The following is a 16,169-nucleotide window of genomic DNA, read 5'->3' on the forward strand; positions in this document are numbered from 1 at the left end:
AAATAGGGGTATTGTGTCCAACTACAACTAAAAAAAAATAAATAAGTATTATTAAAAAAAATATCTGGTCAGAAATCTGAAACCTGTGATTCTCAAAGAGAAATTTTCATTCAGAAATACTGTGGCCTGTAACCTTTTTTTCTTTCTTATTTTCTGTCAGTTGGCAATAATTGCCATAAGAAAAATAAAGTTGATTGATTGTGGGTGTCGCTCAGTGGTAAAAGCGTATGCTATTGCAGGTACAATGGCCAAGGTTCAACCCCCATACCAAAAGTGCGGTGGGGGTGGGAAAAAAAGCATAAAAAAATCAAATCCTTGGATTAGATTTGTGATTCACTTTTTAAAAATTAAATCTTCTTATAGAGCAGTTGAAACAAATGATTTGTTTCCCACTTTTCATTAGCACCTCAAAAATGGAAGTGAGGTTGCGTGTGGTGGTGCGCACCTGAAATCCCAGTGTCTTGGGAGTCTGAGGCAGCAGGGTGGTGAGTTCAAAGCCAGCCTCAGTAACTTAGCAAGGCCCTGTGCAACACAGTGAGACCTTGTCTCTAAATAAAATACAAAAGGAAAAAAAAAGGAAATAGGGCTGGGGTTGTGGCTCAGCGGTAGAGCACTTGCCTAGCACATGTGGGGCCCTGGGTTTAATCCTCAGCACCATGTAACAATAAATAAATAAAATAAAGGTATTGTGTTCAACTACAACTAAAAAATATTTTAAAAAAAAGGAAATAAAATTTCACTAATGAAAGTGAAATGACGTTAGATAAAGCAAGAGGACCTAATTATTTAAAACAGTATACCATTAGTGAACCGGGAGTTGAGGCATCATAATCATTGATATAGAAACATTAAAATTGCTCTTCTAGATTCTCCTCTCAACTTCTCTGACAGGTAGCTGATTTTTGTGACTTTACTGATTTGTGTCGGGCAGGAGAATCAAATTAAAATCCCAGTTCACCCACTTGCTTTCTATGAACTTCTGCAGTTATGACTGTGTACTGGGCCTGGATCACACAACAATGTTTGTGTGATTTCCCAAGGAGGCAGTAAGCCATTCAGTTGATGATATTGATGATAAGCAATACCTGCTATCACTGGTAAGAGGTTAGGTAGCAATGTGAAATGGAGGATGTTTAACTGTCATCAGATGTCTTTAGATACTGATGGTATCTACCAATTCATCTGCAGGGGCTTCTGATGTTACTGATTGGTGCTACATTTATTCAGCGATTTATTATTTTACTTCACAATCCTTTTTGGTGGCATGTACTTCATTACGAAGTATGTAAAATTGTATTAAGGGGAATTATTTTATTATTGGGAAATTAATTTAGAAAGATTATCACTGTCTAGTTCCTCTTTGGTAATAGCACGTGGAAATTATTGATAGTGGTGTGTGCTCGAGAACATACTGAATTAAAGCTTCGTGGTTGTTCTCAGTTACAAATCCATGTGAGAGTGATGGGAAAGCAGCTTGCTTTTGTTGTGTGAGGTTGGTTTTTTTGTTTTTTGTTTTTTGTTTGGTATTGGGGATTGAACTCAGGGGCACCCGACTGTGAGCCTCATCCCCAGCTCTATTTTGTATTTTATTTAGAGACAGGGTCTCACTGAGTTGCTGGCTTTGAACTTGCGATCCTCCTGCCTCGCCCTCCCCCGCCTAAGTTATACTATTAAATTAGTTTATGAACAATGATTATCACTTAAAAAAACTAAAACAGAAACTTTGTTAAAATTATTTAGGTGAACCCCTCCCAAATTTCAAATGTTGCCTTGGTATGTAGTATCCCTAAGCGTTTTCAGTGGAGACCATAACTAGAAATCAAATAACATTATAAATGTCTCCGCATTTCAGACTTAAGTATATTATTTCAAAAGGGTAAAATTGCCCTTTCTTTCTGCAAAATGCATCTTTTTGTTTTTATAATGAGGTATCAGAATTTTAGAAACCACTGTAAGGTGTGCTGATTAAGAGAGTCCAGACAGAGCCCAATATTATGTTTGTTTTGTATGTAATGACCTGTTTTTTCTTGTTGGCTAACAGTGGAGAGAGAGAGGATAGAGGTTGATTCAAAGAGGGAGGCTGACAGTTTCATCGCCACTTGAGTGACGCTCAAAGGAGGGACTATTGTTGTGTTAACCTCTAACTTCTGAGTGTAATAGTTTGTCAAGGAGTTATTAGCAGCCTTTACAAAACAGAAAAACCCCACAAAATAAAAATGAAATGCATGTTGGTGTGAGTATGTGTACTTACACATGTATTTGTAGAATTTTATTAGGCTTTAAAGTAACTTTTCTAAATTCAATAATAGAATAGTCCTTAAAATTTTACTTTTGCAAGCTTATGCTTAAATTTATTAACTGTTGCTCTGTACCCTTTTATTTGCCTAAATTATCACCAGTCACATAGTAGATTTCAAATCCCTAAATGTTATATTGATTCCTGTAAGTTTCCACACCCTATTTCAGGTAGACATTTATTTAATGATTTATGGTGATTAAGACTTTATTATTTGTATTTCATTTCAGCTAGTTTTAATAGTTTTTATGTTGTTTACATTTGAGATATATAGCAGTGATTTTAACATTACACTTTTATTTTGATTTCTCATATGATGAATGTTTCTTATCAAATTCAGATTGTTTTTCATTTTTACTTTTAATTTAAGTGATGATTTACTGGAGGATTCAGACAGTGAAGAACATTCCAGATCAGATTCTGTGACAGGTATGTAAAAATTATTAGATTATCTTCTTTGTAAATCCTTCTATTTATTATTATAGGTAAAGCTAAATACTGTTTAAGTCTGAATTTCTTAGTTAATGCAAACTCAAAATTTTCAGTAATTTGTGCAGAAAACCCAAATCTTTCTGTATCAGAAATCTTCGATGTCTCTTCTTTGCTCTTTTTTTTTTTTGCAGTTTTAGTAATCTTTTTTAAATTAATCAATTAATTTTAATTAGGTATATAGGACAGCAGAATGCATTTTGATTCATTGTACACAATTGCAGCACACTTTTCATTACTCTGATTGTACATGATATAGTGTCACACCATATGTGCAGTCATACATGTACCTAGGGTAATGATGTCCATTTCATTCCTGCCCTCATACCCCCTCCCCGCCCCCACCTCTTACCCCATTGAAGTTCCTCCATTACCCTCACCTTCTTATGGATCAGCATCCACTTAAAAGAGAACATTCAGCTTTTAGTTTTTTTTGGGGGGATTGGCTTACTTCGCTTAGCATGATATTCTCCAACTCCATCCGTTTACCTGCAAATGCCATAAGTTTATTCTCTTTTAAATGCTGAGTAATATTCTGTTGTGTATGTATACCACAGTTTATTTATCCATCCATCTACTGAAGGGCACCTAGGTTGTTTCCATAGTTTAGCTATTGTGAGTTGAGCTGCTATAAACATTGATGTGGTTGATTAGTATAGTATGCTGATTTTAAGTCCTTTGGGTATAGACCAAGGAGTGGGGTAGCTGGGTCAAATGGTGGTTCCATTCCAAGTTTTCTAAGGAATCTCCATACTGCTTTCCAGATTGGTTGAGAAATCTTGAATTAATGGTAAGTACATAGTGTATAATGTATTCTCTTAAATGAATGTAAAGCTCTTTATTCTTAAAAGAAAAGTATATGGAAAATAAATTTGAAAGTATCTATCAAGTGTACTAAATTTAGTACCAAGCATATTACATTTATCTATCTATCTATTTATTTATTTATTTAGTACTGGTGATTTAACCCAGCGGTGCTCTACCACTGAGCTACATCCTTAGGTTATTTTTATTTTGAGACATGGAGTTGCTAAATTAATGAGGGCCTTGCTCAGTTGCTGAGGCTGGCCTTGAATGTGCAATTCTTCCTGCATCAGCCTCTCAAATTGCTGGGATTACAGGTGTGTACCACCACACCCAGGTTAATATTATTTTATAGGAAAGAATAATAGTGATTCTCAAATTAGTTTTATTATGTCAGAGTTTATACTCCATCTCTGTTACTTATTGTCCAGTTGCATTTCCTTATATGTAAAACAGTGATTATTCATATTATTCATAGTTCTAGTCTTTAAATATATAGCTGTAAGACTTGGAACATAGTACCTGAAAAGTAGCTAGTGTTTTAAAGAAATGACTGTAAATAAGTTGTGGCTATCATTTAATGCCAAATGTCATGAACTAAGGATATGTGTAACTAAATAAATCTCTTTAGAAGAGATATGGTTTTGTGTAGTACAGTAGTTAAAAATTATGGTTATTATAGAGTAATACATGTTCTCTAAATTCTAATTTATCATGAAATCTTTTTGGAAGTGATTAACAAAAGGCCGGGCCACTTAAACTGTGGGTTTAAGATTTTCCTTTGTAATGTGAAGTGTTTGCATTAAATGTTCTTATTTTCTTTTTTTTCTCTTAAATTTTGATTCTGATTGTAACCTTTACATGCTCTAGCTTTGTTCTTTTTTTCTGGGTATAGTTCTTATAGATCTTAAAGATCTTACTGTGTATATTTGTAATTAATAATAGATGTATTGTTTATTTTCTTATCCCTTTTCTAACTTTAGAATTTTTAAAATTATCTCTTGACTTCATTTGTCAGCACTTAGAAAAATTTTCACATTTCTGTTGACTGCATATGGCAACACATCTTTAAGGGTTGAGAATGTTGTCTGTGTGTAGAATTAAAAGGTAGCTTTGAAAAGCGAAAAGAAAAACCTTTCTGTTCAAAAATTGTAATTGCCTCAATTGAGAATTTTTAAGTAGCTCATTTTTTCATAAGAAACTATATTTCTTCTAAACTAATTTAGTTATCTTAAAAGACTTATTTGTAACTTTCTGGAGGTTTGTGGAATAGCCATACATGTATCAGTTATTATGAAAGATGTGTTCCATTTCCAAAATATCTAGAAAATTTATAAACTCCAGGTACTAATTTTCGTTCAGTTGAATTCTGTTGTCTGAAGAATTGTTTAAAAAATGTGAGTGCAATCTAAGAGACTTCATAAGACATTTTTCAGTTGAAGATTAAGACTTAATTTTAAAAGTAATTAAGCCAGTTGCTGTGGTGCACGTCCTTAATCCCAGTGGCTTGGGATGCTGAGGCAGGAGGATTGAGAGTTCAAAGCCAGCCTCAGCAACAGGCGAGACGCTAAGCAACTCAGTGAGATCCTGTCTCTAAAATACAAAATAGGGATGGGGATGTGGCTCAGTTGTTTAGTGCCCCTGAGTTCAATCCCTGGTTACCCCCTCTCCCAGAAAAAAGGAGGTATCTAGATCATCTCAAAAAAATTTTGGTTTTGGAACACATACCAGCATTAAGAATACATGCCTTTTGACAAAGAGTGAGAATGTTTGACAGGAAGTCAAAGAAAAGTTTAAATTGAAGTTTGATTACTTTAGAAAGTTGCCTGCATAAAACTTTTGTATGGGGATTATTTGAAGAGGTAAGAAAGTTCAATAAGATATAATGTAGTGTAGTTGTACTCCCTTTAATTAATGAATTCATTTTTTTAGTAATAAAGTCTTTTTTTCTTTTCTTTTTTTTTTAGAGAGAGAGAGAATTCTTTTTTAATATTTATTTTTTAGTTATCAGCAGACACAACATCTTTGTATGTGGTGCTGAGGATTGAACCCAGGCCGCACGCATGTCATGAGAACGCGCTACCGATTGAGCCATATCCCCAGCCCAGTAATAAAGTTTAACCTTTATTTTTTATGTGGTGCTGAGGATCACACCCAGTGCCTCACCCATGGTAGGCAAGCGCTCTACCAGTGAGCTACAACCCCAGCTCTCCCTTTATTTTTATTGGTTCTTTTTAGTTATGTATGACAATGGAATTCATTTTGACATAAAGGCATGGAATTTTGTTCTATTTCAATCCCTAGTACTTCCCCTTTCCCCCCACGTGTTCCCTTCCCCCTTCTCTACTGATCTTTCTGCTATTTATATATAGTATTTTTTTTTAAATTAATGTCTTGTGGATGTACATGATGATGAGATTCACTGTGGTATATTTATATACATATATGGGAAGTTAGGTAGATTCATTCCACCATCTTTCCCTATCCATCCCTCCTTTATTCCTCCTTCGTTTTTCTTTATCTACTCTACTAATCTTTTTTCTCTTTTTTTTTTTTCAAACTTCCCCGCCTGTGCTTTGGATTAGCTTCTGCATAATAGAGAAGACATTTGACCCTTGACTTTTTGGGACTGGCTTATTTCACTTAGCATGGTAGTATCTAGTTCCATCCATTTACCAGCAAATGTCTTAAAGGTTGTTCTTTATGGCCGAGCAATACTCCATGTGTGTGTGTCTGTAATATATATACATGTATATATCACACACACCATATTTTCTTTATCCATTTATCTATTGAAGGGCAGCTAGGCCTTTTTTGGTTATTGTGAGTGAGCTTCCTTTAAATGAACTATAATTAGCAGATAGTACAGAAGATATGTGTGTTTCATTCATTCATATATATGTTGTAGTTGAACACAATACCTTTATTTTATTTATTTATTTTTATGTGGTGCTGAGGATTGAACTCGGCGCCTTGCACATTCTATGGGAGCGTTCTATCACTGAGCCACAATCCCAGCCCCTGTGTTTCACTTTAAAATGGTAGATTTTGCAGAACTTTTTCTTTCTAGTTATTATTTGTTTCTAAGCTCAGATTAGAAGTAAATTTCACACAACTATAATTCACTGATAATCAGCATGGTAGGATAAGAAAGAAGAAATGGTGCTTTGATTCCTAAGGAATAAAGAAAATTCAATCAAGATTATAATAATTTTTCTTAGATATTTTTCAAAGTATGTAAATGAGAGATACATCAGTAGTATTGGATGTCTTTTGGTTTAGAATTAAAGTACAGAGATCTTGTTTTAATATTCATTTAAAGTGATGAATAATTAATATACTCATTCTTTAGCTCTTTAATTTCCTATTTTTTTAATATATGTATTTTTTAGTTGTAGATAAATGCAGTACCTTTATTTACTTTATGTGCTGCTGAGGATTGAACCCAGTGCCTCACACATGCGAGGCAAGCACTCTATCACTGAGTCACAACCCCATCCCTAATTTTCTATTTTTTTTTTAAAGCAGGTTTTCAGAACCTCAGGTAGAGTAAGTTCTGAAATTGAAAATAATTTTGAATACCTTTGTAATTTTCTGAATAGGTTCATCTCAGATTTGATTAAATGTCTTTTAAAATACTTTAAATTCTTTGACTTACTATAATGCACTGACTGGATGAGTAAAAAAAAAAATGGGAACATGTTAAACCACAGATTTTGATTTAAATTAACAAGGTCATATCTAATAAATATTGTTCCTTTTCAAAGGGCACACTTCACAGAAGGAAGCCATGGAAGTAAGCCTTGATATAACAGCACTCAGCATTCTCCAACAGCCAGAAAAACTTCAGTGGGAGATTGTTGCAAATGTGCTTGAAGATACTGTTAAGGATCTTGAAGAACTTGGGGCAAATCCTTGCTTAACAAACTCTAAGAGTGAGAAGACAAAGGAAAAGCACCAGGAACAACACAACATTCCCTTTCCATGTTTATTAGCTGGAGGTTTATTAACCTATAAATCTCCTGCTACCTCACCCATTAGTAGTAATTCGCACAGGTCACTGGATGGTTTAAGCAGAACTCAGGGTGAAAGTATATCAGAACAGGGGTCAACTGACAATGAATCCTGCACTAATTCAGAATTAAATTCTCCTCTTGTAAGGAGGACTTTACCTGTTTTACTTCTTTATAGCATCAAAGAATCTGATGAGAAAGCAGGAAAAATCTTTTCACAGATGAACAATATTATGAGTAAAAGTTTGCATGATGATGGTTTTACGGTTCCACAGATTATTGAAATGGAGCTGGATAGTCAGGAGCAATTGTTGTTGCAGGATCCTCCTGTGACTTACATTCAGCAATTTGCGGATGCTGCAGCCAACCTTACCTCTCCAGATTCTGAGAAGTGGAACTCTGTGTTTCCCAAGCCTGGGACTTTGGTTCAGTGCTTGAGGCTGCCGAAGTTTGCAGAGGAGGAGAATCTTTGTATAGATTCAATAACTCCTTGTGCTGATGGAATTCACTTACTGGTAGGACTGCGGACGTGCCCTGTTGAATCCTTGAGTGCAATAAATCAAGTAGAGGCCTTGAATAATTTAAATAAATTAAACTCTGCACTATGTAATAGACGGAAAGGTGAGCTGGAATCAAATCTTGCTGTAGTGAATGGTGCAAATATTAGTGTAATCCATCATGAACCACCAGCAGATGTACAGTCTCCTTTGATAATTCAGCCTGAGCAGAGGAATGTTAGTGGTGGATATTTATTACTTTATAAAATGAATTATGCCACTCGGATAGTGACTTTAGAAGAGGAGCCAATAAAAATCCAACATATCAAAGATCCCCAGGACACGATTACCTCGCTCATTTTGCTTCCACCAGATATATTGGATAATCGAGAGGATGATTGTGAGGAACCTGTTGAAGAAATGCAGTTAACCTCAAAGAATGGCATTGAGAGAGAAAAAAAATCTGACATTTCTACTCTTGGACACCTGGTAATAACCACTCAGGGAGGTTATGTAAAAATATTAGATCTTTCAAATTTTGAAATTTTGGCCAAAGTAGAACCACCCAAAAAAGAGGGCACTGAAGAACAGGATACATTTGTTTCTGTCATTTACTGCTCGGGCACAGACAGGCTATGTGCATGCACCAAAGGTAAGCTATTTTTTTGCTTCTTTTGTAAATCTTATAAAACCCTTATATATGGTTTATGTGCATACCTAATATGAAATTAAGATCCATATAGATGGGGAGGAATTTACTATTTTATAATGAAGTAATTTACTGTTTTAAGTGTTCTTAAAACTTTTTCTGCCACCCTAGGTAAGGATTACGTTTATAAATAAGTTAATAAATCCCTTAGAAAGTATCTTCTCTGCTTTAACTTCAGGAAAATAGCCTGTTGTTTTTACTGTTAGACCTGGCTTTGCCTTTGCTCAAATTTGTGACCTTGTACAAGTTATTTTAAATTCAGTAAATCTTCATGTATTTATAAACTAGGATAAGAAGGCCTATTTCCCAGGCTTATTAGAGTAAAATGAAATAATGTATGTAAGGCTTTTGGAATAGATATTTATTGGTCCTTATTTCCTCCTGAAATAATAATACTTAGCAGGTAATTATGAGTTTTGCCAAATAAACTTTTTGTTTTTTCCTGATGTACTCCTAATATTGATTGATTGGGAATCAGTTTTGAAACATTTGAAGCCCTATGCTTTTTTTCCGTTTTTTTTCCATTAAATACATTTTAAATTGGTGAAATATAGCAGTTTTTTTTTTAAAGAGAGAGAGAATTTTTTTCTTTAAATATTTTTCAGTTTTCGGTTTACACAACATCTTTATTTTATTTTTATGTGGTGCTGAGGATGGAACCTAGGGCCCCGCCCCCGAATGCCAGGCGAGTGTGTTACGGCTTGAGCCATATCCCCAGCCCAATATAGCAGTTTTTGAAAAGGATTGCTAACAATATGAGGAATAACAAATAGTTCTATCGAGAGTTTAGTAGGAAGTATTGGGTCAGAAGATATACAGCCAAGGGTTTTGGGATTTGAGAAGAGCTACACATACCTTTTATCTGTTCTTCTGGTAGGCATTAACCTGAGCTTTCCCTCATAGATTACAATAGTTTAGTTAGGGAGAATAATGGCTAATATTGTGGTTCCAATTGCCTTTTTTTTGAAAACTGCGTATACTGAAATAACAAGGGAAAAAAAGTTTTCAAATAATACTAAAATCTAATTAGGTTAATTTAAAAATGAGTAATGCAGAACTTTGAATTAGAGTTGAGAAGTTCTGAACAACTACTAAATGTTGAGGTATCAGGTAATTTTAATTTATTGATTACATTTTAATTTATTGATTACATATGTGTCAGTTCATTATTCTAAGAACTTTACCTTTGTCAATTTATTTAGTTATGAAATCCAACTTTATGAGGTATGTACTTTCTTTTGTCTCCATTCTGTAGATAAGAAAACTGAGGGAAAGTAAAGTAACTTATCTTAAGCCATAGAACTAAAAAATGGCTGAGCCAGGATACACACCTGGGTGGTCCGTCATCAGGGTGCTTTAAGCTATATACATTATTTAATGCCAGAGTGTGACAAAAGCCAAGAAATGATACATTGAATCCATTGTAGATGTAGTTGTCCATCTACAATAATTTGCAGTCTTTTAATTTAAAAGATTTAAAAAGTTAAAACAATATAACTTACTATAAATCATCCAAAAGGAAGTTAGGTTTGGAACCTTAGGGTTCTGGCCCTAGGGTACATCCTTAGATAAGACATGAGTGTTTTCCAGAAATGGAGGAAGGGTTTAATCATTTCAGTTATTTGATGAGATATGCTTAAAGCAACTCAGGGAAATAGCATTTAAGCCTTAAACATTTAGGTATTAAGTATTTAAATATTTAATAGCAGTTAAAAATAGATTGATGGGCTGGGGATGTGGCTCAAGTGGTAGTGTGCTTACCTGGCATGCATGAGGCCCGGGTTCGATCCTCAGCACCACATACAAAGATGTTGTATCTGCGGAAAACTAAAAAAAAAAAAAAAAAAAAGATTGATGTATTCTTGGAGTTGGGACAGATAGAAGTTCTAGGAAGGGATTTCATGTGGTAGGGGAATTTTAAGAATATTATTTGTAAAGTTTTCAACTGATAGATAAACATTAAAGATGTAGATGTAGTTGGATACAATACCTTTATTTTATTTATTTATTTTTATGTGGTGCTGAGGATTAGACCCAGGGCCTTGCATGTGCTAGGCGAGCGCTCTACCACTGAGCCACAATTCCATCTTTATTATATATTATTTCAAAAATTCAAAACGTGATCTTTATTATTTCTTTTCTTCTAATTTCAAGTTTAGCTTGTTCTTGTTTTCCTTGAGATGCATTGTAGAATTTTTTTTTTTAATTTGTACTTTTTTGATGTGGGCATTGGTTGCTATAAAGTTTTCCTCCTAGTACTACCTTTGTTGTATTTCACAGGTGTTGGTATGTTGTGTCTCTACTTTGGGTTTTCTAATACTGGATGAATGTGTATTTAGAATTTCTAATTCCTTGCTGAATTGACCCTTTTATCATTAGATAATGATCTTCCTTTTCTTGTTTTACTACTTTGATGTAAAATTTTATCTGATGTTTGTATGGCTGGCCCTTCCTTTTAGCTTTCATTTGCATGGAATCTTTTGTTAAACTCTGTTCTTTTACTTCATTTGAGGGGAGAAGTGAGTTTCTTGCAAGAAACATATAGTTGAGTCTTGTTTTTTTTTTTTTTTTTTTTTTTTATTCCATTCAGTCACAGTTTTTTAATTGGAGAACTGAATGAACTTTCATTCCTTCTCCCTTACAGTCTTTCTTGGTGGTTAAGTTAATTACCCTAGTAGGTAGTGTGTTTTGTTTTAATTTTTAAATTATTTATTTGGTGGTGCTGGAGATCGAACCCAGGGCCTTGTGCATATGAGGAAAGCACCAACTGAGCTATATCACCAGCCTTTATTTTTATTTTTTTTGGTAGTTGTCCATCTACAATAATTTGTAGTTTTTTAATTTTTATGTGGTGCTAAGGATGGAACCCAGTGCCCCACACATGCCAAACAAGCACTCTTACCACTGAGCTCCAGCTGCAGCCCATGTTTTATTTCCTTCATTATTCTTGGTTTGTATATTATAGATTTTGGCTTTTTCGTTACCATGAGGCTTACCAAAACCATCTTTTTATGAACTTTTAATATAATCATAAGGGTAAGAGCAGAAATAAAAGAATAAGAACATATAAGAAATCTCTCCACTTGCATTCTGTTCTTCTCCACATTTTGAATTTTTGGTATCCCGTTTTACCTATTTTTATTTTGCCTAACTGCTTAACATTTAATGTTGCGATTTTAAATTCTTTAAGTCTTTATACTAAATCTAAGTGGTTTTTGCACCATATTTACAATATTAGAGCATTCTGAATTCATATAATTACTCTTACCAGTAAGTTTTCCTATGCCTTCCTATGTTTTCTTCTTATTAATGTCTCTTTCAGTTTGTACAACTTCCTTTAGTGTTTCTCATAGAACAGGGTATGGTGGACATATTATTTTCTCAGCTTTTGTTTGGGAAAGTGTTTATCCTTCCTTCATTTTTAGGGTTAACTTTGCTGGGTACAGTATTTTCAATTGTCTGTTTTTTTCCTTGAGTACCGTGAAATCCTTATGGTACTCTTTTCTAGCTTGTAATGTTTCTGCTGAGAAGTTGGTTTTCAGTTTAATTGGGGCATCCCTATATGTCATTTCTTTTCTCTTGTATCTTTGAGAATCTTTATCCTTCAGTGTAAGAGCTTGATAATAAGATGTATTGGGGTAGACCTGGTTGAGTTAAATTTGACTGGTGGCCTTTGACTTTGCTGGACAAACAAACAAACAAGACAACCCAAAACTTCTGTGAATAAGCTTTCTTCCCTCTTGCCATTCTCAACTACTCTTACCCTACTTTTTGTTCTTTTTTTACTATTCCATAGTGCCCGTAAACTTTGCTCATTCCTCTTCATTCTTTGTTTTTTCTCCTGTGTGTTTTCGAATAGTCTTTTTTTGACTCCACCAATTCTTTCTTCTGTTTTATTTATCCTACTGTTAATGCCCTCCATCATGTTTTAAATTACACTTAATGTATTTTTTAGCTCAAATTTCTGATTTTTAAAAATTTCAAGTTTTTTTCTGAGTATCAAATTGTTTTCTTCAAGCTTATTGAGATTATTTATAACAGTTGTTATAAATTCTCTGAGTGTTGGGCTGGGGTTGTGGCTCAGTGGTAGAGCGCTTGCCTAGTACTACTGGTGAGGCCCTGGGTTCGTTCCCCAGCACCACATAAAAATAAATAAATAAAAATATTGTGTCCAACTACAACTAAAAAATAAAATTAAAAAAAATTCTGAGAGTGTTCCTATGCTGATTACTGTCTGGTCAGTTTCTGGCACCTTGAGTAGCAGGGAGGTCATAGTTTCCTGAATAATCCTGATACTTTTTATCTGTCTAGTCAGTTTCTGACACTTTATCTTGAGTAGCAGGGAGATCATAGTTTCATGAACAATCTTGATGCTTTTTCTGTCATTTGGGCATATTTTCCAGTCTCCTTAGTCTGACTTCATTTGTGCCTGTCTTTCCAAATTTATTTTGGTCTTTTTGGTAGCACTGGGATTGAATCCAGATTTTGTGCATGCTAGGCTAGTTAGTGCTTTACCACTAAGCTACATTTCCCAGACCTTTTTTCTAGATATTCTTAGTATGCTGCTTATTTTCTCTGAGCCTGTTGTCCCTTCTACTGAGTTAGTAATAGACAGTACCCAGGTCCACATTTTCCAAAAGTCTGCTGTTGGTGGCTTGTCACTGTTTTGGTCATGCAAAGCAGGTTGTTCTGAATACTCTGTTGGTGTATTGTTCAGAAAGAAACAGGAAAGTGCCTTGATCTATTCCCACAGTTCCTTCCTGGGGCCTTCATAGGCCCAACTGACTTATTTCTAGTCATTGACCTGTGGTCAGATATTGTGGGATTCCGACTGGCTATGGGCAGCTACTGTGGATGAGCCAGACTAAGGCTTCTTTGTGGCACCAGTGGCCACCCAAACTTCCAATCTGCTTCAAACCCTGACCTCCCAGCCCACCAAGACCAGCAAAACACTTTGTTAGGACCAAGACAGCATTTCTATTGACTGCTTATTGCTGAGGTGGACTTGTGGTTCAAGAACACTGCCTCTAGCCATAGGTGTTACTATCCAGTATAGAAATTTGGTTGACTGGGGCCATGTGTGTTCTTCTGGCAGTCAGACTGTTTGAGAGGCTCCTTCCATAGGCTGTACTAGAGATGGAGTCTCTTAGGATCTGCCCAATGTTTGATTTTACAGCCTAGCAGTAAGCTCCAGGGGCAAAGTCTGGTATATACTATCCTATTCTACCCTTAGTGTATTGGATCCTGTAACATGCTCTACTGCTAAGGGTTAGGGTAGTGTTGGTGAAGGCACATCTTTGGCTGTCTTAGCTGATGCTAAGCTGGTTTATGCCTGAGTCTCAAAGCCACAAGCACCAGCAGAGTCTTGTATGCTGAGACCCATGCTACAAGCTAAAGCCCAAGTCTCTCCAAAGTGCTGGGGCAGTTCTATAGCCCCTAATGCAAGCACTGACTTAGCAAAAGCCATGCTTCCTGAGGTTGGTGGATTGGTGTGGAGACTGTCCCTTGGCCATTAAAGGTGGTGCTAAACTGGGTAACCCCCGAGTTTAACAATAATGGGGACCTGCAGCATTGGGAGGAGGGTGGATGTTCCCCAAGCCCACTCCAAAGCTGGAACTGTTGCAACCAAAATTCAGATCTGCCCATAGGCATCCAGGTCTCCATCTGGTGTGGGAGATAGTCTAGAGGCTCTTTCTGTGAGTTTTGGACTGCATTACAGGGTCTTCAGTGTCTAGTGGGTGTGTGTTCTCTTGACCTCAGGCCTGGTACTTGACCCTGAAACAAAGCCACATGCTAGCTGTCATGCTTTCCTCCCCCGATGCCTATTCTGCTGCCTGAAGATGGGAGAGGGTACTGTTTCAGAAGCTCAGTTGATGGGGATTGGCCTTGCATTAGGGGTTGTGGGGATTTCCTAGCAGCACTGGGTTCCACTCCTCTTCTAAGTAGAAGCACCTCTCTGCACACTGGGCTGCATGAAGGTGAATCAGGCAACTCTTTTCTTGCTGCCTTCTTCAGTGATCTTTTATTTTGTTCTATAAAAATCAAGCACCAGGGCTGGGGTTGTGGTAGAGTGCTTGCCTAGCATGTGCAAGCCTCTGGGTTTGATCCTCAGCACCATATTAAAAAAATAAATAAATAGAATAAAGATGTTGTGTCCAACTTTAAAAAAAAAAAATCAAGCACTATGGGGAGGCTGAGGCAGGAGGATCACAAGTTCAAAGCCAGCCTCAGCAAAAGGTAAGGTGCTGAGCAATTCAGTGAGACCCTGTCTCTAAATAAAAACATACAAAACATGGCTGGGGATGTGCCTCAGTGGTCAAGTGCCCCTGAGTTCAATCCCCAGTACAAAAAAAAAAAAAAAAAAAAAAGCAGGCACTATCGTCTCTCACCCTTAGCTCCTTTGCTGGCTATTCATCTGGGTGTGTTTGTGGGGAGAGTTAGCCAGAGGATCTTGGATGCCATCTTGAACTTCCCTGCTGATAGTGTATCTAGATGCATTTAAAGACCTAGAAAAATCCCGAGAAATGAACCACTTTGAACATTATCTCCCAGTTCTTCAAGTGTTGACTATTGAAGGTGCATTTTATTTATTTTTTAAAAATATTTTTTAGTTGTTGATGGGCCTTTATTTTATTTATTTGTATATGATGCTGAGAATCGAACCCAGTGCATCACACATGCTAGGCAAGTGTGCTACCACTGAGCCACAACCCCAGACCCTGAAGGTGCATTTTAAAGAATGAGATTAATAACAATAAAGAGTAAGGAAAAGTTGATGTCTTAAAATGTATGCAATGGCATACCTTAAGAACATACATATGATTTTTTTTTTAAAAGAGAGAGAATTTTTTAAGTATTTATTTTTAGTTTTCGGTGGACACAACATCTTTATTTTTATGTGGTGCTGAGGATCGAACCCAGCGCCCCACGCATGCCAGGCGAGTACGCTACCGCTTGAGCCACATCTCCAGCCCACATATATGATTTTTAAAAAAGTATATTATACTGTGATGCACATGGATGTGGCACTGTCTTCTGAGTATTTTCAAAATAGGACAAAATATATTTTTTCCATAAAACTTAATCTGCAATAAATAAATGTTTTAGATTATTTTATGTAGGATTAATAATATACTTAAAATAGATTAGATAAAGCTCTTTGATTAAAATTTGGAAATAGAATATACAAACTGAAGAACTGAAGGTAGGGCTAAGATCAGTGCCATACAAGGGTAAGGATGTAGATATGGTACCTAGCTTAGTTAATGTTTAAAAAAAAAACATTTTTTTTAAAAGCTCACAATTAAAAGGGAAATTGACGACATTGAATTTGATCCCAGCAACTTAAAACCTATATACAT

At 35.7% G+C, this 16,169-nt stretch overlaps 1 protein-coding gene across 8 annotated transcripts in view; it reads left to right on the plus strand.

Moving 5' to 3' along the window:
* Positions 1-16,169, plus strand: part of Birc6 (baculoviral IAP repeat containing 6) — a 209,709-nt gene that overhangs the window by 44,967 nt on the left and 148,573 nt on the right. For all 8 annotated transcript variants that reach the window (XR_003301795.2, XM_026399426.1, XM_026399557.1 and 5 more), the window contains exons 9-10: positions 2,667-2,725; positions 7,357-8,751. Coding sequence is in view for 7 of the 8 variants with exons in the window: in XM_026399426.1 (XP_026255211.1) it covers positions 2,667-2,725; positions 7,357-8,751 (1,454 nt within the window). In the remaining variant the exon portion in view is untranslated. The remainder of the gene's footprint in view (positions 1-2,666; positions 2,726-7,356; positions 8,752-16,169) is intronic.

The sequence above is a fragment of the Urocitellus parryii genome, chromosome 12, assembly GCF_045843805.1.
Source record: "Urocitellus parryii isolate mUroPar1 chromosome 12, mUroPar1.hap1, whole genome shotgun sequence".
Lineage (NCBI taxonomy): Eukaryota > Metazoa > Chordata > Mammalia > Rodentia > Sciuridae > Urocitellus > Urocitellus parryii.